Genomic DNA, 21,795 nt, shown 5'->3' with positions numbered 1-21,795 from the left:
AATGTTATATCTATGGACTTTTAAGTTAAGCTAACCTAGCTAGTTATTTTTAGTGTTGGCATTTTACTCAATTTTTAATATCTGAATGTAATCTGCAAATGCGATGGACATTGGTTATGCTCATCTTTAGTAGCTCCTTTAAAGGCATCTTCATAGAAAAACATACAAAAGACCTGAACCGGAAGCGGTGCAACCTATTTGACCTGAATACGGAAGTATGTTGCACATAACCCCCGTTGATCCTGACGTCAGATCAAATCTTTCTAGTGGCTGTTCTGAGTTTTGTGATTCTTAGACATTTCACAGTGTTTCACTGCCACAGTTGTTCTGAAAAGAGAGTTTCCTGGTCTCTGAGCCTATTGTGCGAGAAACGCGGATATCAAATGTGATCTGACTGATCAAATTTGAGCAGTAGACCATGTGCAAAAGAAGCGTGTCAGGACCCCAAGGGATGTGGTTTAGTGGTTGCAAGTTGATAAACCACTTATTCTACTCACATATTACAAATGTGACTGTAAATGTGATAGTATAATCTGAGCTGTAGACTCTATGCAAAAGAAGCCTGTCTCTACTAGCTGTGACAGGAAAGGACGTCTCGGTGGGACCATGGGTGGGACACCGAGAGGAGCTCTTTGTCTCGTGTTAAACGCCCTCCCCCACAGACGGGCGAAGTTCTGCGCATTCTGCGGGGGAGGGCGTGTAACACGAGACAAAGAGCGTCTTTGCGTCACACCGAGATGTCCTATCACAGCTAGTAGAGACAGTCTTCCTTTGCATATGGTCTAGAGAGAGCTCAATTTATACTATGGTAAACCTAAACAAAACTGCTGATTTGAAAATATCATGGTTTATATAGGTTTACAGGTTCATATCACCATGATATACAGTCACATTTGACATAAGTGAGTAGAATAAGTGGTTTATCCACTTACCACCAATGAAAAACAAACCTGGGGGTCCTGGCTATAAATAGTTCTCCTCATTTCCCTCAGTTCGTGCTTGCTTCGGCAGCACATATACTAAAATTGGAACGATACAGAGAAGATTAGCATGGCCCCTGCGCAAAAGACCCGCGCCAATCTTCTCTGTAGGCCCCCTTGCGGCCCCCTGCGCACCTGGGCCCCACCCATTCACCTGAGTATAAATGTTGTGGCCCCACTGTGTGATATGTTGACCAGTTTGATTCAGTGTCTTGATAGAGCATCACTGATCTTGAAAAAAATGCCTAGGAAACAAGGATGGCCTCCAGTCCTCCCCAGACAGGAGAGGGAACGGAGGGAGAAACTTCTACGGAGGTTGGAGTCAGACTTCGCTAACACTGTACAGCGTGTCAGCAAGGCAGAAGCCTTAAAAAAGAGTGAAAAGTTTTCCAAACCTCACTGGCCTCCTGTAATATCTTCAGAGGAAAAAGAGAGGAGGAGGCTGTTCCGAAAAAGCCTGGAGAAACCGTCATCTCCTCCAGCCTCCCCATCCACGAGCCAGCAGTGGCCTCCACAAATGAAAACTGTGAAAGTGTCAGGTAAGATCTTTAAGCTATAAATGTAAAACAATGAATTCATATCAAATACAACCATTGTCTAAAATAACTTTTTTTTTTATTTGTCTTTTACAGTTCCTTCATGCGCGTCGCTGGCTGTGCTCCCTCCTCCATCAACTGTGGCTGCGGTGGCCCTTAAACGGGTGCCGAGGGCCACAGCCTGGAGGAGGAAGAAGAGGGCTGAAGAAGACCTCAAGGCCTTAAAGCAGGGCAGAGCCACGGCCCGGAGAAAGGATCCAACAGTGTTTCCTTGCAGTCTGTGTGGGAAGCCTAAGCGATTGGAGTTTGGGCACAGCTCCTTCCGTGGGCAAAGCTTCTGTGCCACTTCTTCTGGCAAGACAGTATCGCAATGGCTGTCTGAGAAGAGAAGAATTGCAGCTGCAGACAATGTGGCTGATGTGCCCAGGACAACGGCCTGGAGGAGAAAGAAAAAGGAAGAGGCGATTTCCCTAGGCCTGCCGCAGAAAAGACCGAAAAAGTGCACGCCAATAACTTGTAGCCTGTGCCGGCAACCCAAAACGAAGGAATATGGACATTCACGATATTCTGGAAAAGCCTTTTGCAGTGCGCACGAAGGCAAAAGTGTGGAACTGTGGTTGGCAGAGCAACGGGCTCTTGCTCGTAAATGAAGGCCTTTAAGGTTTTATCTTTAATTTGGTTTGCTTGAAAATATTTGCTTGTAAAATTTGGTTGTATTTTTAAAATTCTATTGTGAACTATTTAATGAAACAAATAAACATTTTATTGTCTATTCATTGCCTTTCTGTTGTTTCTGCTGTTAATTTGTTTTAATATTTGCATTTAGTATTTTGTTTACATTTTATATTTTTTCATAGTTCTAGTGTGATTAGTCTATTTAATAAATAAACACACACACAGACAGACACACACACACACCAAAAAAACTGACTGTTTGACTCTGAGATGTCTAACTCCATTACATATAAATAGATTACTATTATAAAATAAATGTAATAATCTATTTTAAAAAAATAGATAAAAAAAAACAATTTAGGAGAATTTACATTTCTGACTTTCATTAAGGCAGATAAACCTTAAGGTTTTTATACATTAACATGGCATTTATGAGGGCAAATTAAAAAATAGTATTTTAATGACCGCTATGAGAGCAAATAAGTGTTATTTTAATTATTTTAATAAAAGTGTTAAGTGTATTTTTTTATTAACATGGCCTTCGTGAAGGCAGATAAGCATTCTAAAAATAAAGGACTGTTTAATGGTTTTTATGAGGGCAAATAAGTGTTTTTCAAATAAAAGAACAGTCTTTAAATGTTCTAAAATAAATAATAAATCTTAAGGATAATTTATATGACCCTTATGTAGGCAGATAAACCTTTTGAAATAAAGAACAATCCTTTTGAAATAATTAAATGATCTTTATTAAATGCAAATAAATAGGAAATTTACAAATACTTGGAAGAAAAATACTATTTTTCACAATATTTACAAATAAATTATTTACACCAAAGGATTTTCTTCTTTTCTCCTCTCCTGCAGCCACTCTTCCACAGTCTTTCCCTCTGCTGTGGCACAGAAGAAGAAACTGCCCTCCCTGGTGTGCCCAAACTCTTTTATTCTGGGCTGCCCACATCGACTACATGTGTACTTTTTGCGTTCTTGTTTCTGTGGAGGGGGCAGCCCTTGTTTTTGAGCAGCAAACTCTTCTGCCTTCCTCTTTCTCCACAAAGTTGTTCTACTCAAGGCAGAGAGGGATGCTGATGGAGCAGAGAGGGATGCTGATGGTGGAGCAGAGAGGGATGCTGCAGAGACGGATGCTGATGGTGGAGCAGAGAGGGATGCTGCAGAGACGGATGCTGATGGTGGAGCAGAGAGGGATGCTGCAGAGAGGGATGCTGATGGTGGAGCAGAGAGGGATGCTGCAGAGAGGGATGCTGATGTTGGAGCAGAGAGGGATGCTGCAGAGACGGATGCTGATGTTGGAGCAGAGAGGGATGCTGCAGAGACGGATGCTGATGGTGGAGCAGAGAGGGATGCTGCAGAGAGGGATGCTGATGGTGAGGCAGAGAGGGCGGGTGCTGACGCGGTGGGAGGACGTCGCTGCCCACGTAGTATGGCCTGACCTGAAAGGTCAGGGTTTAAGACAAACGGGAAAGGGGATCCAGGTGCAGAGGCCACTGACGTCTTCTGTTTGGCTACAGGAAGAAGGGTGTCAGATACCATGCTGATCTGAGGTAAGGGCACACTCAGAGCCAGCACGTCTGCTTCCATCTTCTTCCTGTAGTTGTTGTACCTGTTTAAAATGGCACAATTAATAGGATGCATAGAATATGAAAATAGTCTAATTAATTTTATAGCTGGCTTAAAAAAAAAACTACTTACCAGACAGAAAGAGTCCGCTGATTGACTTCAAAAAGCTGAATCCTTGTCCTTCCCCTCAGTGCTGGGCAGTTCCCCACCAGCCTCCGTATGGCCTGGTAGTCGTGTAGGATGGCAGCCCAGCGGTTCAGTGAAACACCCCACTTCACCTTCCCCGCCGGATGAATGGAGCAAAGCTCCAGACATACTGCCTCTACAACTCGACTAATATTAGGCCATTGCGCAGGACCCGACCCCTGCCCCAGCACACACCTGTAAAATAAAATAGGCAATTTTGAAGCATAAAAAACATATAGTCATCTGTTTTATTAAAGCTCTGTGTGCAAATATTTAACTTACCGCTTCAGACTCTCCTTTCCATGGCAGGTGGAGGTTTTGGAGTGGGTGGCCTTGAACCTGCCTTGCACGAGTCTCTCCTTGTGTCTCGGCGGATAAGAAACCCCCTTTTTATCACTGTCCGGCAGTCTGTCCCACAGCCGAACAATGTCAGAGGCTTCCCTATCTGAGACACAAGGCTTTTCTCTGAGCTCAACAAGGTACCTGGCCAGGTCCACCACTCTATCGAAACCCGGTGTCCCGTCTGGTCCTCTGCACACCTACCAAGAAGAAAGAAGAAGTTAGTATGGATGCAAAAAAATCCTCCATATGATGGCATGGAAAGGGATGCCTGCATGCATGCATACATACATCGTCTTGGGGCTCAGGTGGCAGGTCCTGGGAGGACTGAGAGGGTGACGCTGAATCCCGAGACAAGCGTACAGCTTCCTTGGTGGATAATAAAGACAGAGTGGAGATGGTGTGGTCCTGCTCCTCTGCTTCATCGCCAAATCCCTCATCTTCTACATCCACCAAGTCGTCTGGGATTCTGTCTGGGGCATCCGGGTCCCGCCCAAAGTCCTCCCTAAACTCCCAGGACTGCTGCGAACACAGGTACTCCACCCCGATGAGCTCGCCTGATAAAACAAAATTAAATAGAAAACAAGGTTTTAAAACAGACGCCTTTGCATTACAAAGAAAACAACAAAGATTATAAGACAAAAAAAATTAAAGACACATACCCGTGTACTGTCCTGGCTTTGAATAGTCTTTTACAAGACTACAGCCAAGAAGACGCTGACTGAGCTCATTGAGGCTGTGCTGGAGCGAGCCACTGTAGCAGCGCAGCGACGATGGGGCCTCGTGAGAAACCACCTCAGCAGCAGCAGCAGCGGCACGGTCCTCGTTCCACCGCTCCAAACCCTCAAGCAGATAAGCCTGGAAATTTTCCAGGTTAGCGCTTGTTCCTGATAAAAAAAAGAGGAAACATTAACACTAATTTATAATTACAAAAGACATGAACGAGACACATTGAGACACACACAAAAAAACACACACACACATTGAAGTGGATGTGTATTCTTACCGGGTATGAAGCGGTTGAGGTGGTTGTGGAAGGACTCCAGGGAAGTGGACCCCCGGGCACAGCGGTAGACAGGAAGAGTGACCCCTCCTTTTGTCATACTCCCTGTCTGGGTGTACAGCTGCACACCAGGGGGGTCCTGGATGCAGGGAAGATGGCGTCTTTGCGTGTCCCAGATGATGTCCATCCTCTCCTGGTCCACCAAGGGGATGCCCATGGTTTCCCTGGCATCCTTGAAGGCCTCCAGTAACTCACCAATCAGCTGCTCTGTCTCCTCCACGCCACGTGTGCAGCGCCGACAGTGCAGCGCCAACTGTCTGGAGGTGAGCCTGCTGGTTAGCTGGTCCTCAGTGAGGCCTCTGATGCCCTGCTGTTGCTCCAGCTCCCTCATTTTTGCCTCCCTCAGCAGAGTCACATCTCCCTCGTCCCAGACGAAAATGCAGGCAGAGAGCTTCGCCATGAACAGACCGTAGAGCGGGTGGCTGTCAGTGTGCAGACCTGCGGCGAAGCGCCGCATGAAGTGCCACGCATCAAGACAAACCACCACATCGCTCCAGCCGCTGAACATGGCACCTGCCCTGGAGGTGCCCACAGAAGAGCAGCAGTCTCTGTCCACATAAAGGAGTGTGGGGGGAGCGACTCCAGCAGCCTCGTACCTCTGCACCAGGCCTGTCGTCATGGGCAGCAGTCCCTGACCCTCGTGTGAGGTGAGCACAGACATGAGGACCTGTCCGTGCTCATTGCCCACATTGGTGACCCAGGCTGCGGTCCCAGCTGCAGCTCCCGCCAGTTTTTTGGCCACCTATTGTTGAAAAACAGAAAATTCAGTACAGATAGCCTAAAAAATATTTATACACACCTGTACATACACATTTGGGTATATCTAATATTTGATTAATATGTTACCTTTTTTGTGGAGTCCATCTTCAGGATGGACCCAAAGACAGAGGTGACCCTGGCTTTGAGCTCACCATACCGGGACCGGATATCCTCTGCGTGGACAGAGAGGAGCCACTTGGCAGTTGGTACAGGCGGCTTGGGTGGTGGAGGTGAGATGGGCTGTGTGGTGGTGCCCTGGAACCGGTCACACACAGAGAGGTATTGCAGGGACCTCTCCATCCATTCCTCACTATGCTGTTCACATAGCTTGTGATATAGCATAGAGACGCTGTTGCCGAGAGAGCGCTCCCTCATCAACTTTGCCACATGCATATCACAAGAGAACCTGTTAAAACACACAGACAAAGGCAAAGTTTATTAAAGTTTCTTTAAAGTGTTATTTTTTCCAGAGCAGAGGAAAGGTGCGTTGTTTCCCATAGAAAAAGATAAAAAAACAGTACAGAGTTTGATATTGTTTTAAGTCTGACATCTATCGAAGGCCAAGCAAGGCTCAATGGGGGGCCGTTAACACATCTTGAATAGAACCTCAGCTGTCAGGCTAGGTGTCTCAAGGTGTTGGAATGTTAATGTTCTGAGTTTGACACCTTTGAAAGGTCAAGCAAAGATCAATGGTGGTGGGTCGTTCACACATTCTGTATAGAACCTCAACTGGCAGACACAGTGTCTTGTGAAAAAACTACAAAAGCAAGATAATGCTTGTTTTGTGTACAACTTACATGTAATTAAATTTAAAAGTACTAACATAAATGTTATTTTTAAGTCACTTAAGTTACATTATTACCATGACAGCCAAGTTAACGGTGTAACATTTTAATAGTTAATTGTACCTGCCATAAGAATAGTTTTTTCATGACTCACCGGTAAGTGAGGATGGCTGGGAACATCCTGCGGTGAGCCGGATCCAGCTGGTCCAGGATGTCATAGGACCACGCGGCCAGCTTCCTGTGGCAGCGCTGACACTCCAGGTATTCTGTTGCCAGAAAATACCAGCCGTGTAAATTCAGCACCCGCCTCACTGTCTTGTAGAGCCCACATGATGTCAGTCGCTGACCCGACCGTCTGCAGTCTGGCGAGCTGCAAGTCAGCTTGTAGGACCACATCCTGTAAGGCATCCACAAACACAGCGGCCAGGTGAAGAACACGTCCGGCGATGCTGGAGGCTGATGATACTGCAGACGTGGCTGGGGAGGGTACCACCACATCTGCAGGTTCTCTGTCAGCACTGGCCTTCCACCCTGGCGTCGGAAGAGGGAGCGGCCGATCCACTCGTGTTGTTCTTTTGGAAGGGAGTGCTTCCAGGCCTCAGGGAGAACAACCTATACACACAAAAATATGTTATATATTAATAAAAACAAAACGAGCATAATACATAATGTACATATATATGTATTATTAATATATATATATATATATATATATATGTGTAAACTTCTTGTGTGAAAACTGTACCTCAGAAGCCGCCGACACCAGCCTTTGTGCGGCTCTTTGCTCCAAGCGAGGTGAGCGGATCAGCGTTGAAGGTGGTGGTGGAAGTACTGTAAAGAACACATCATTTGAATTTTGTAATTAGTACTAATGATTTAATAATCTGAAGACGTTTGTGGTTACATAACAATGCTATATGATGTTAGTAAATGTATTAGTGATCACAAATGAGCAGGTGAGTATGATTTTTTTTTTTACACACAAAAGAAAACAAAACACTCACCCTGTGGCTCCACCTCCATGGCTGAAGCCAGCAGATCCTCATCTGTTGGCTCTGAGGGCAGAAAAATTGCAATGTTATTCATAATTCCATTAGAACGTGCATAGAATTACACCACTTATAGATCTAAAAACTCACCGTGTGCTGTGGCTGGCTGGGAATGGGAGCTTTGGGCGGGAGGAGGAGAAGCCGAACGCGAAGGACGCGGGACAGCAGGCTGGGATGCAGAAGATGATTTTTTTTTCCTCTGCTGGTCCCTCAGCAAGATGTATTTTCTCAAGGCATCCATCTTGCTGCCTGTACTGGTGCCCTTGTGCCGGATGAACTCCACATAGCTACATAAGAAACACAATAGTTTACATGATAAGAGTAAAATAAATACAAAACAGCAATACAATTAACAAGCAAACAGAAGCACATATTACCTTTTCCTCTCCCTGTCCTTAGCCTCATAGAGCTCCTTGTAGGTGCTCTTCTTGTGGACCCCAAAGCCCACCAGACAGTCACCCTCACAGCCAGGTAACGTGCCCTCTCTCTGCCTGCGCACTTTGATGGCTTCTGCAACCATCTCAAATGTGCAGGCATATTGGAGAAAGGCATCCTTGTTAGCCATGAGGGCACCTCTGTCCAATCTGCCAGCCTCGCGCTCCCGCTGATGCCCAGACAGGACCATGAGGGAGTAGCCAAGGTCATTCTCTAGCATCCATTTGAAGGGTTTCCCCCTGTACTGACCAAACTGGATGGCACTTTGACTTGCCACCAGCAGGTCATCAAAGGGATTCCCTCCACCTTGGATGACCCTGACCTTGGCCTCCCCCAGCACAGCCTCAGGGTACTTTGGGACATAGGGCACCCCTTTAGCCACTTGAGAAAGGTGAACTTTCTCCACAGTGGCTGCCTGCTTAGAAGGCCTAAGCACCAGCTCTCCAGCCTCCACACGCAGGTTGGGTGTGCTTTCCATTCTGCAACAGTAAAGCAATGATCTTATGACAAACAATTCACTGAAAACCCAATGCACAAAATAAATTTTCATGGAAAAATGTACATTATCATCAATCGGTGGCATTAGTGCACATTTTTTTCTTTTTAGTTATATATTTTTTATTATTTTAAACGTGTTTCGTTTTCTTTTTTCATAGTTGTTAATTATTTGGATCATAAAACTGACATAAAGTGAGTAAAGGGTCAAACGAACGCTCATCAGAAGAATTCTGCATGCATTATAATTTTTTTTTTTTAATAAGCATTGGATTTACTGGGTGTCGATAAAAATCATGAATGAAACTGTACATTTTATACCGAATTATAAGTTTTAGGCGGCCAAACGCCATCGCAAGTTTATGAACTGCATTTTTTCCCCCTCCCGCCTCTTCTGCGTGCATTATATATTTTTAAAAAGCATTGGATTTACTGGGTGTCGATAAAAATCATGAATGAAACTGTACATTTTATACCGAATTATAAGTTTTAGGCGGCCAAACGCCATCGCAAGTTTATGAACTGCATTTTTTCCCCTCCCGCCTCTTCTGCGTGCATTATATATTTTTAAAAAACATTGGATTTACTGGGTGTCGATAAAAATCATGAATGAAACTGTACATTTTATACCGAATTATAAGTTTTAGGCGGCCAAACGCCATCGCAAGTTTATGAACTGCATTTTTTTCCCCCTCCCGCCTCTTCTGCGTGCATTATATATTTTTAAAAAGCATTGGATTTACTGGGTGTCGATAAAAATCATGAATGAAACTGTACATTTTATACCGAATTATAAGTTTTAGGCGGCCAAACGCCATCGCAAGTTTATGAACTGCATTTTTTTTCCCCTCCCGCCTCTTCTGCATGCAGTACACATTGATAAAATGCGTATTATATGCTTATTTTAAATACAGACAATGCAGGCGAAACATGAGAGATAGGGAAAATATACTTACGTGCTCGACGAAAAAATGCAGGTTAGCAAAAAGGCGAAAAAAAAAAGCAAAAAGGCGACAGAAAAGACAGCAAAAAGGCAAAAAACAATCAGTGTACAGAAAAAAGTACAGAAAAAGTGTGGCGTTTTTAAAAAAACGTTTGTGTTTAATGTGCTAAATCGAGTAAAACAGATAGAAAGGGAGCGTTATTTCGGGGGGCAATTCGTGATTCTGACAAGAGCGAATGACATCCGAGGCGAGTCGACGGCAGCACGGGCGCCCCGCGGCCTCGGCCAATGGGAGCCGAGGCGGGCTCTCGGCCAATGGGAGCAACGAGCGCCTCTGAAACAATTCGTCGGCCGGCCAATGAGGCGAGGGGAGCAGAGGCGGGCCGCGGTGAAACAATTCGTCCGTCGGCCAATCCGTGAGCGGGGGCGGGTGAAACAAATTGCAACAATTCACCCGAAGATCCGTTTCGCCAGGATGACACGCAAATTCGTGAAGCGTTCCTCATTTTTATTAATTATTAGTTATTAATTATGAAATTACTGTAATTATTCATAGTTTACACTGTATCAAGTGAAAAAAACAGTGTTTAGGCGTGCAGTACGCAGCCTTCCCGCTAGAGCGCAGCATCGCACTGCAGTCTGGCGCTAGAGCGTCTCACTGGAATTTACTGAATTTACATCTTTAACAGAACAGAAACATTTAGTTTCCAAGCAAAAAAATGTCGTACATATTTGTAATGATTGCATTTACCATCCTAATGTTTCCTCAGCCGATTTTAATCATCCGTATCTTAATCTGACAGTATAATCGTTAATGGTCATTCTGAATCTTCGTCCTCTTTTACTCAAACTAGTCGATTTCGACACGGATTTTTAAAATATGTTTATATAGACTAAACACTAATGTATAAAGTAATTAAAATTCATTTACCATGCACATGTGTTGTTTTCGCTGTCTTGGTTGACCAATGTGCGTCGTTTTTCTCGGCTTAGTAGGGCACTACCTGAAAACACACAGCGAAAACGAGAATTATATACACTAAAGTGTATTTAAATTTTCATTCACCACAAACAAAACGTAACTAACGGTGTGTTACTGAATAAATGTCTGTACATAAATTAATTTCTTGCTTCGTAATTGAGAGGAATTGCAGGACAAACGCTTTTCGCTGCATTCAGGACTAAAACTTTCTCCTTTTGAGCATCATCTGACAGATCAACCTGTAAAGAAACACAATAAAAGTCGATGTTCAAAACGAGTTGAGACTGAAAGGTCGTCTAACTTCTTGTGTATCGCTAAACTGAACTAGTAGTAGTAATAGATGTAAATATGACTGGATATCATATTTGTCAATCGTATTTCTCTAAACGTCAGTTTAAACATGACTATTTTCAGCAATTGTTAGAGTATTGAGTGAAAAGGACAAAATACAGTTTAAGATTTCTGAGACAAATTTAATTGCCACTGCTTTGTCAGCTTTTTTCGGGTTGAACAATTAGAATATTTATGAACAATTAATACTTTTAATATATATTTTTAATAAAAAAGTAAAATAATCACCATCAATCTTATGTGTACGTTATATGTGGCAAATTCAGGAGAATCAGAGGTGTGTTTGGACCAAATACTTCATTTGTGCTTTCATTTTGTACATCATTTGTACTGCCTCTACAAAAAAGGGCAATAAGAAAGACAACAGGAAAGGAAAGAGAATGAGATGCCACGTATATAAAGCACAGAAAGACTTAATAAAACATTCTTGAAATTATCATATGAAAAAAGAATGCTTGCAACCAATATTTTAGAAGTAGCTATATCACCGCTTGAGACTTTCTCCTGTCAGTCTCGCATTAGCGTCTCACTGGCTCACAGTAGATTTCACACCTTCAACTTGGGTTCAAAGAAGTAACAGGAAGAGATGGTCTGCTTCCAAGCAAAGAAAATGTAGAAGAAAAGTATTAGCAATGATCGCATTTACCATCCCGATGTTTCTTCAGGCAGCCTATTTAAGCATTGTTAAAGATATCTCTGAATCTTCTTTAGTACTGAAAGACTAATAAAACATTCTTGACATCATACTTCTAAAATCTTAAAAGAGTGAACCAAGAACCAAGGTTTTAGAAGAAAGGCCGTAACCATGTCTTGAACATTGGGGAGACCATAACAATTCAAAATTCATTAAAAATATACATCACATGCATATATGATCATTCACATTCTACTTTGAAGCAGCTCTAATAAGACATTAGTGTCTTTATTAAGCTCAAGTCAGCTGAATTACAAGACGAAATCCAAAAACAAACAAATGAAGATAAGTGAGATTCATGCCTGGAGGCGCTGATGCCATCCTTTGGCCTGCAGAGCATCCATTTTGGTACCCGGTCTGGCTTCCTGCTTCCTAACCCACTTGGTGAAGCTGAAAAGGAGAGACACACACAATTAGATCACGCCCCAACACAACAAATTCTTAACTGCCTGCGTCCTGTTAGACATGTAAACCATACCCTTTTCTGTCCCGATCCACTGCCTCATACAGGTCCTTGAAGGACATGCTGGCAAATTTGCCGAAGCCTACTCACATCGGGTCTTCCTGGGCTGGTGTGCCAGTGCCCTCTTGAACCCGGTGCTAGCTGATGGCAGCCATCATGTCAGGGAACAGGGCAGCATATCGGACCAAGGCATCCTTGTTCCCCATGATGGCAGACTGGGTGGTGTCTCCTCTCTCACGCTCCCGTTGATGGACGGCCAGCACCATGGATGCATTAACAATATCATTGGATAGCAACCATTTTAAGGTTTTACCCCGGTACTGGCAGAACTGCATGGGGCGCCCTCGCTCAGCACCAGCTGGTGACTTGATGTGTCACCTCCTTGCACTGACACACGAGTGATGGCCTCCTCTTAGCAGGTCATGAGCGTCCCGGAGTGGGATTTCTCCTGTAGACAGCAGCGAGGGCCGGGGTGAGCTCACCAGTGGGCTCTCTTTGAAACTAAGGATTGAAATCCATTTTCTACAATACACACACACACAAATGACAATCAAATCAAAACGGTCCCATTTTCTTTATATTGTAATCATTATGATCAAAACCTGTAATAATTGCTTTAGAAAGCTCATTGCTTCTGTCTAAATGAATACATGATGTTTGCTAACTGCTTGGACTTGTATTATCCTAGAACTGTACATTTTTGACATGGACATTATTATGACAGTCACCTCTGATAACAGATAATATCTTGTATATATATCAATATAATATCTTGTAATCTAGAAACTTGTATTTCCTGTAAAGCTGCTTTGAAAAGATGTGAAGTGAAAAGCGTATACAAATAAATGTGAATCGAATTGAATACTTTAAAATAATAAGAGGCACATAGACAACCACACAGCATTGCAAAATGAATCATAGTTTTACTAAAGTAACTGTATTAAAATAACACAGTACAACAACAGTACAGTAACCACGAACTTACCATTGCTTAACTAGTAAGTAAAATTGATGGCATAATAATGCTTTCATTTTTTCAAAATATAAATTTCAGATTTCACGTAAAATCTTACAAAACCACACAGAATTGCGGAAAATTAACCATGTTTTTTAACACAGTAAACTATAGATCAAGAAAATAAATCAACACGACAAAGCCATTGCTTCATATTAATATTCATGATCATTCAACCATGACGTTTGGATTAAATGCGTATACGAAAAAATAATAATAATGCAAACAGGTGTTCACCCTCACCCTTACCTCTTAATTTATTAAAGCTCGACGCAAAAAAGATCAGTGGATCCGTAATAAATCGCTGTCTGTCAAATCATCAAAGCAACTGCGTAGCTAGTTGCCTACTGTTGAGTACAGCAGCCAACAACATCAGTAAAGTAACGTTAACCACGAACTCACCATTGCTTCACACTACAGTAACGTAATTAAAATGTATGGCATTATGCTTTATTTATTTTTTCAAAATATATAATTCGAGGCACATAAAATCTTACAAAACCACACAGAATTGCGGAAAATTAACCACGGTTTTTAACACAGTAACTATAGATCAAGAAAATAAATCAACACGACAAAACCATTGCTTCATATTAATATTCATCATGATGATCATATTTCAACCAAGCGTGCCGCACAAGCCCTGAAAAGTGAAGCCAAAACGTCTCGATCGCCCCCTGGTGACTGGTCCTAGTATAGGTCATAAGCCCCGCCTCCCCGTGTTATTCAACGGGACGCGAGACCAACTAAACAATTAAATTACACTTCAAATATATTTTTTACAAAGGTGGTTTCTTTAATTTGCTGTCGTTTTTATCACGCTGATGTAAGTTCAAGTGTCTGTTTCAAAAATAAGTTGTTTTTTAGTTAGTTACGTGATGCGGTGGTGTAACGTCATGATGGACAGCTGTGATTGACAGGTTCTCTGAGCGAAGTAGTCACTGAAGCACCAACGGACATTTTTTTCGGGATCTTCGGAGGACTGAGGAGATTGTATTTACTTTATTTTAACAAGCCTCTTGTCGTACTGCAATCAATTTTTAAAAAAGTATGCAGAATCCACTCTCCCTGAGTGCGTTCTGCGAGAGTGAGGGCGGAGCGCTGATTTCGCGGCTTTACTTCCTGCTCACGACTGCGCAGGTCTGGTCCCGAGATCGCTACTGCGCAGACTCAAGTTCCAATATGTCAGCGCCATATCGGGACACTGGCGGCTTCAGTTCTCATCAATGGAAGAGAGCGAAGGGGCGTCGTCCATCTTTTTTTACAGTCTATGATTTCAACCATGACATTTGGAGTAAATGTAAATACGAAAAATACGAACGCAAACAGGTGTTCGCCCTTACCTCTCACTTTATGCACGTTTGAAGCAAAAAAATAAAAAATGTATTCAAAAGTCAGTTGATCCGTAATAAAATCTGGTTAAAATGGTCAAAGCACTGCGTAGTACTGTTGAGCAACACGCGCTCGGTAACGGTCCCGCCCACAGGCCAATCAGGATGCAGGCTTAGTGGAACTTTCGAGAAGGACCAATGACAAACCTCACATCATGACCATATAGGGATGCACTCTAAGTGGAACTCCGCTGCGACCAATGGCGAGCAAGTGGACGGGCCAATCAGAACCCTGGAAACGTGGAACATATGGAACTATGTGGAACCGAAGATCAGCTCGCAGAACCTGATCAGAGAATGTCTAATAAGGCGAGAGGTTTCACTCTCAGTACACTTCCGGCATCTGAACTGGTTGCAGTTCCACTCTGATTCCATATGAGGGCGCTCACAGGACGAGTGCAGAATGAATGGAGGTCTATGGCGCTATAGCCATCAAAATCCACTTTTCTCAGGATATAATTTTTTGTCTAGTAATTTGAATGTTGTATTCGAAAGGAGATGCAAAGAAATTACACATTGCTGGGTGTTAGATTTTTTAGAGTCACTTATTTGCTTTAAAAAGTCTTTTAAAGTGTCAATGACGTCATACACATCGTACGACCAGAGATACGGCAATCCTTCAGTCACTCTGGTGCTTTCGCGCACTGCACTTTCTTTTCTCTCGAGGCATCGACAACACAGCTGACACAGGTAAATACACGTGCTAGAAGAGTTTTTGTTTTGTTTGTTTCTGGTCCCGCTTCGGATGCCACGGTGCCATCAAGCGGTATCTCTGGTCGTAATCAGTCCTTCACTGACCAATCAGCGTTCATTAGCAGAATGCTAGCGTGTTATGGGCAACAACAACTCAACCTGTAAGAAATCGAAAGGACATAAGTACTCGTTCATTCAACTTTCGACCTATAACCCATGTTGAACTTGCAAAACCTACAATCAAATCTGAGATTTCTCAACGGCAATCGGATGAAAGAGACAAATTTAGCCGTCTAGCCCCATAGACGCCCATTCATTTTGCACTCCTGGGCGATCGCCCCCAGTGGAACTCTGGTGGAACTACAACCAAAATTCGGTACAATAGGACTTAAAGGGATACCTCTGGAAAGATGAATGTGTATTTAAATTGGGTCATTTATGTAGTAGAAATGTGAAATTATTTTTGAATTTGGAGCCTTCTAGACTGAGAAAAGCCAGAAAATGTATTTTTGGCTCATGTGGATGAAAGACAACAACTCCCAGAATGCACTCGCTTCGCTGCTCTACTAGGCCACTCCCAAGCCACGCCTACCGACACCTATGAGACGCACTGGTCTTGTATCTCTCACGGAGGAGCGGGTATTTTCTTAGCAATGATAAAACGCACATCAACCGATCACGCCACCGGCCTCGCGTCGTTCTCCCGCGGCCCTAGCCTCGTCCTGCTCGCCACAGTAAACGTGATGAATGGCGACTGTAGAACGCAAAAGCCGGTGGCGTGATTACTGATGAGCGCCTGTGAGATGCACCGGTCTCGTGGGCTATCTCTCACGGAGGAGCGGGTATTCTCTTAGCAAGGGTAAAACGCACATCAACCGATCACTTGCACATTCACCCCCCTCACAGCTAAATAAATGTAAATTGTAAACTGTAATATTGAAATTAGATTCAATATTTTACATTTATTCATTTTGCAGACGCTTTTATCCAAAGCGACTTACAAATGAGGAATAGGTTGTGAAAAGGTAAAAAAAACACAATAAGTGCTCAAAATACAGATTCAGACATTGCTTAGTCCTGCAGACACACAAGCAGAGACGGAAAACAATAAGTCAGTTGGATGGAACAGAGCGCAGTTTTTGGTGATGTGAGATGCACTGCAGTGGTCTTTTCATAATTTAATTTTGTTTTCAGAGATCGTCACATGTTGTAATTAAACTGTAGCATCCTAGCTACAGTCCCATTAATTTCCAATGCAATGCATTACATTACATTACGTGCTAGCGATCTCTCAAAATGTATTTAATCTTTGATCAGACTACGTGGTTATCTTCCTTAGACCCTGTACAGTTAGATATAGTTAAGTACAGTTTGGAGTCGAAATTCGAAGTGTAAATATGGTTTAAATGTGTAAACAGGACGCCTGACGTTGACGTTCACGTTAATTAACTATCTTTTAAATATCAAAACCAGCGATTGACGGCAAGACGTAATAATACATGTCAGCACATTGTAAAAGTACTCTGGGAAGACAATGTTATATCCGTACATTCGTAATATTCTATTTATTTTTGTTTTACTCACTGGTGACTCGGTGTCAGGACCGGTTTGTTAATGGTTGCTATGACAAACGCTCGATAATCCGAGCTGCTGATTGGCCCAAAACGCTCGATAAACGCTCGATAAAGGCTCGATAATCCGAGCTGCTGATTGGCCCAAAACTGAAAACGCTCGATAAACGCTCGATTATCCGAGCTGCTGATTGGCCCAAATCTGAAAACGCTCGATTACACTAACCGCTGATTGGCTGACATCCAGAGACCATTAACTTTTATTCTTCTCTGTTTTCGCACATGCGCAGTAGCGCCTTCGCGCATGCAGTCGTACAAACCGAGCCACCCTCAAGTCGCGGGTTCGAATCCCGACCGAAGCACAAATATTAAAATCTGTTACGTTAAACATTACGTTATATTTACATCATGCCTATTTTATATGTCAACGTATAAATAAAAGTTACGTGCCGTGTATCATTTGTTTCACCTTTTTCTTCAGTAAAATATCAATTCAATATTTATATTATGCCTATTTTATATGTCAATGTATAAATAAAAGTTACATGCCGTGTATTATTTGTTTCACCTTTTTCTTCAGTAAAATAAATATCAATTAAATATCAGTTGTTGTTGTTGATGTCTAGATGCAGAAAACACCAAACGCAGCAGCAGTAGGTTACAGTGTGAAATAGATTATTTATTTTAAACTACAATACAATACAATACAATACAATAAAACATGATAATAATAATAATAAAGCATCAGAGCAGACACATGGCATAACTGTTCTGTGCAGAGGTGCAGAACAGTGGCACAAGACTTTATTCCTCTTTTTTTAAACCACATCAATCACAGCAGACAGACACATAGTATAAGCGCTCAGTACAGACATGCATGGATGCATAACGCAGCAGCATTACAGTGTGAAGTACCTGTGGCATACAAGGCTTTTTTTTAAAAACACACCAATGACAGCAGACAGACACATAGTATAAGAGCTCAGTACAGACATGCATGGATACATAACGCAGCGACATTACAGTGTGAAGTACCTGTGGCATACAAGGCTTTTTTATTTAACCACGTGGCGGCAACAGAGCCAGTGGCAGCAGCAGATGAGCCAGCACCAACGGCAGTCCGGTATCTTGCATCGCAGCCACTGGACGTAACTCCAAAGACAGTGACCACATTAATGAACATACCCAGATGTCCAAAAGGCCTATATAACTTGTCATCGCATAAAATCAGAAAACAATGTTTTGACAATGACAATGTTATACAGGTGTGAATGGGATACACAATGTTTTTTCAAGCATAGTGTCACTGTGCTGTAGAAGAGTTGTGGCAGGTGTGGACCGGTGTTTGTAGGAAGCCTCCACACCGCGGCAAGGTCCCGGTCCTTGTGGAGGGTAAAATCAATGTCTTTAAAAAAACATTCACACACAACTATATACACCTGCCCCAGCGAGAATGCGAAATCAGTCCGGGGCTCGACTCTGGTCCCTGTCCTTCATCTCCCTCAGCCAGTCCTCCACACTCTTACCCGCCGTGGCAGAGCAAAAATGTACATTACCGTAGCGGGTGTGTCCGGTCTCCCTCCGCTTTGGCTGGCCGCATTTCCTGCACTTTTGTACTTGTGGCACGCCGGCCCGGGCAGCGACGACTGTTCCTGCCGCTGCCCTCTGCTCAGCCTTCTTCCTCCTCAGCCATTCAGTTTTGTACGTAAAGAGAGGCTGAGGAGGGGGAGCAGGAGGTGCTGCCTGCACTGCTTGTTGTAGGCCGGGAGCCAGGTCCACTCCTCAGGATGTTTTTTGCTACCTTTTTTTCACTATTATTTCCAATTATCTTATACCTTGGGCCATCACAAGTTTATAATGACCACCCCCAACTCGGCCCCGTTTGGTCTCAGGGGCCAAAAAACACCCTTTTTGGGGAAAAGCTTGTGGCGGAATGATGTAATTGTGAATATAAAGGTACTGCAGCTACATAAATGGCCATACAACCCTAAAATTTTGCATGATGTATCCTGACACATAGGGGAAACTAGCAGAAAAAGATTCTGGGCATTGCTGGCTTTTTTCTGTCAAATATCACCCTCAACATACCCCAAAAGATTAAAAAATGGCTGTCCGCCTGACAAATTGTCATCAAAAATGATAATTTCCAAGCATTTTATTATATATATCACTGCCTCAAATGTACATGAAAAACTTCCCAAGTTTATTAGCTTCAATTTAAGTCCAAGATGACCTTTCTATCTAGAGGATTATAGCTGGTGTAACCAAAGTTCTCCACTGTACCTCAAATCGGAGAAAACAGAAATTTCAAGCATTACCATTCTATATTGGATTAAGCATATTTTTTACATATGAACAATGTCTTAAACAAGAGTTGAGACTTGACTTATGCGCTATATTATATGAAATGAATTGCATGAAAAGTGAGCAATGTTATGCCCCTAGGTCAGGGCTATTCAATTAGCATCATTCAAGGGCCGGATTATTAAAGGGGGGGTGAAATGCTATTTCATGCATACTGAGTTTTTTACACTGTTAAAGAGTTGGATTCCCATGCTAAACATGGACAATGTTTCAAAAATTAAATTGTACGTTTGAAGGAGTATTTCTGTGCCAAAAATGCTCCTTCCGGTTTGTCACAAGTTTCGGAAAGTTTTTTTTTCGAGTATGGGCCTGTGTGATGTCAGATGGGGCGTAATTTGACGGCACGACACGGCACGCCTCCAGCTGCTCGTTTTTATCCAGAAAGACGCGGTACAGCCTATCTTTATTTTTTATAAATATAATAAAACTAAAGACTTTTTGGAGATTTGAAGGATGCAATACTACTCTATAGGTACTCAAGATTAACATGAGATTGACTGAAAATGAGTGTTTCACCCCCCCTTTAAATCGAAATGTTGAGAAGGGCCGGTGGGTTTAGCTTATTTATTGAAACATTATTTATTACTTATTGAAACATATAGTCCATGAGCCAACGGGGGAGCAAATGCTATCATTGTTTTTTTGGCAAGGTATACACCCCTAGTATTAGAAAAATCACGATAGCAGTGCAGCGGTGGTAGGGAAATCACTTTGTTGAGCTCATGAAGTTACTAACCCCCTAAAATAAATTCCGTTTTTGAAATCTGGTGTATATCTGGTTTAGGCTCATGCTATAGATATTATCAATATTCTATAATATGGTGCTTGGTATCGTTGGAAAGGGGACCTTTTAGGCTTTCATTTAAGCCCAGTACTGAATCTGTCTGACAAACACAGAGGTCACATGACTTCTTTAAACCAGAAATAACACACATTTTTTCACAATTTCCACCTCAACTGTATGCTTTCTTTTATCCCTGCTGCATGAAAGAACACCACGGATACAAAACTCAACAACTTCAATACTCAAGGCACTCTGATGACTCAGAAAAATGTATAATATACCCATACTATTTATTTGTGAGAGCCTTAAATTAGACTTGTGCAGCCTGCAAAATAGAATAGAGCCAATAGAATGGACAAATAGAATACCCTATTAGTCCAGGGCCAAATGGCCTATTTATTCATGTACAGTTGTAATAAAAAGTAATTGTTTCAATAGTGTAGTCAATGGTGTTGTAAACATAACACTTGTAAGTGGTTTAACAAAATGTTTCTATCATGTATTTTGATATTCACCCACTTTCAGTTAGAATGTCAGAAAGTAGCTCATGCATGGAATGTTGATGGATTTCAACAGTTTGACATGGTTTTGTCAGTTTTGTGAAAAGATTGTTGGTTCAGTTGATTGGTTATAACAACACTACCAACTATGCCATCTTCAATCAACTTCCATTGAGTTCCAGGGGTATTAAATGTAAGTACAAAATACTTTTTCTCTTGTGCTTGTGAATTGGTGGGGAATAGTAGCAGTAGGTAATATAAGCTTGGTGTTTTAAGCAGGCTAGCTATCTAGCAGGCTAGCTAGCTTGCAGGTTAAACAGTGTAACAGTAACTGCTACAGTGCAGTCAGGGCTCTCAAGTGTCACGTGACAGTCACAAATTTTGGTCTTTTGTCACGCCCTCTCGCCACACATTGTATTTCTCACGTGGAAAAACTATTTATAATATATTTAATATGCCGCAGCGCCCAAAATGTCTCTGGCCGCGCCAGTCTCATTATGGAACCGGCAGGACTCAATCGCTGTAAAAATCTATTATTGTCTATCCATTATAAAAGTGCATCTATCCATTATAAAAGCGCATCTATCCATCATAAAAGTGCATCTATCCATCATAAAAGTGCATCTATCCATTATAAAAGTCCATCTATCCATTATAAAAGTGCATCTATCCATCATAAAAGTGCATCTGTCCATCTTAAAAGTGTCTCTATCCATTATAAAAGAGCATCTATCCATTATAAAAGTGCATCTATCCATCATAAAAGTGCATCTGTCCATCTTAAAAGTGTCTCTATCCATTATAAAAGAGCATCTCTCCATCATAAAAGTGCATCTCTCCATCATAAAAGTGCATCTATCCATTATAAAAGTGCATCTATCCATTATAAAAGAGCATCTGTCCATCATAAAAGTGCATCTATCCATTATAAAATTGCATCTATCCATCATAAAAGTGCATCTCTCCATCATAAATGTGCATCTGTCCATCATAAAAGTGCATCTATCCGTTATAAAAGTGCATCAATCCATCATAAAAGTGCATCTCTCCATCATAAAAGTGCATCTCTCATCATAAAAGTGCATCTATCCATTATAAAGTGCATCTATCCATTATAAAAGTGCATCTATCCATCAAAAAAGTGCATCTATCCATCATAAAAGTGCA

The 21,795-nt window shown here is 42.2% G+C and overlaps 2 protein-coding genes and 1 long non-coding RNA gene across 3 annotated transcripts; 1 reads left to right on the top strand and 2 right to left on the bottom strand.

Annotated features, from left to right (window-relative positions):
- Positions 1-1,007: 1,007 nt before the first annotated feature.
- On the top strand, positions 1,008-2,286 carry LOC307149589 (uncharacterized protein). The gene is made up of 2 exons (XM_079855981.1): positions 1,008-1,519; positions 1,613-2,286. Exons 1-2 carry the CDS (start codon positions 1,051-1,053, stop codon positions 2,164-2,166), a joined length of 1,023 nt encoding a protein of 340 aa, XP_079712107.1. The 5' UTR covers positions 1,008-1,050; the 3' UTR covers positions 2,167-2,286.
- Positions 2,287-2,917: 631 nt separating this feature from the next.
- On the bottom strand, positions 2,918-5,178 carry LOC307151689 (uncharacterized protein). The gene is made up of 5 exons (XM_079859804.1): positions 4,954-5,178; positions 4,579-4,848; positions 4,235-4,491; positions 3,899-4,147; positions 2,918-3,809 (listed from the first exon to the last, which is right to left on the bottom strand). Exons 2-5 carry the CDS (start codon positions 4,729-4,731, stop codon positions 3,017-3,019), a joined length of 1,452 nt encoding a protein of 483 aa, XP_079715930.1. The 5' UTR covers positions 4,732-4,848; positions 4,954-5,178; the 3' UTR covers positions 2,918-3,016.
- Positions 5,179-10,746: 5,568 nt separating this feature from the next.
- Positions 10,747-12,528, bottom strand: LOC307145433. Its single transcript, XR_013818958.1, has 5 exons — positions 12,326-12,528; positions 12,150-12,237; positions 11,642-11,744; positions 11,382-11,489; positions 10,747-10,824 (listed from the first exon to the last, which is right to left on the bottom strand). It is a non-coding gene; the product is annotated as an uncharacterized lncRNA (long non-coding RNA).
- Between the last annotated feature and the right edge of the window lie 9,267 nt (positions 12,529-21,795).

Source organism: Squalius cephalus (assembly GCF_949319135.1).
Source record: "Squalius cephalus genome assembly, chromosome: 2".
Classification (NCBI taxonomy): Eukaryota; Metazoa; Chordata; class Actinopteri; order Cypriniformes; family Leuciscidae; genus Squalius; species Squalius cephalus.
The sequence above is the reverse complement of the archived record's forward strand: the minus strand, read 5'-3'. Positions and strand labels throughout refer to the sequence as shown.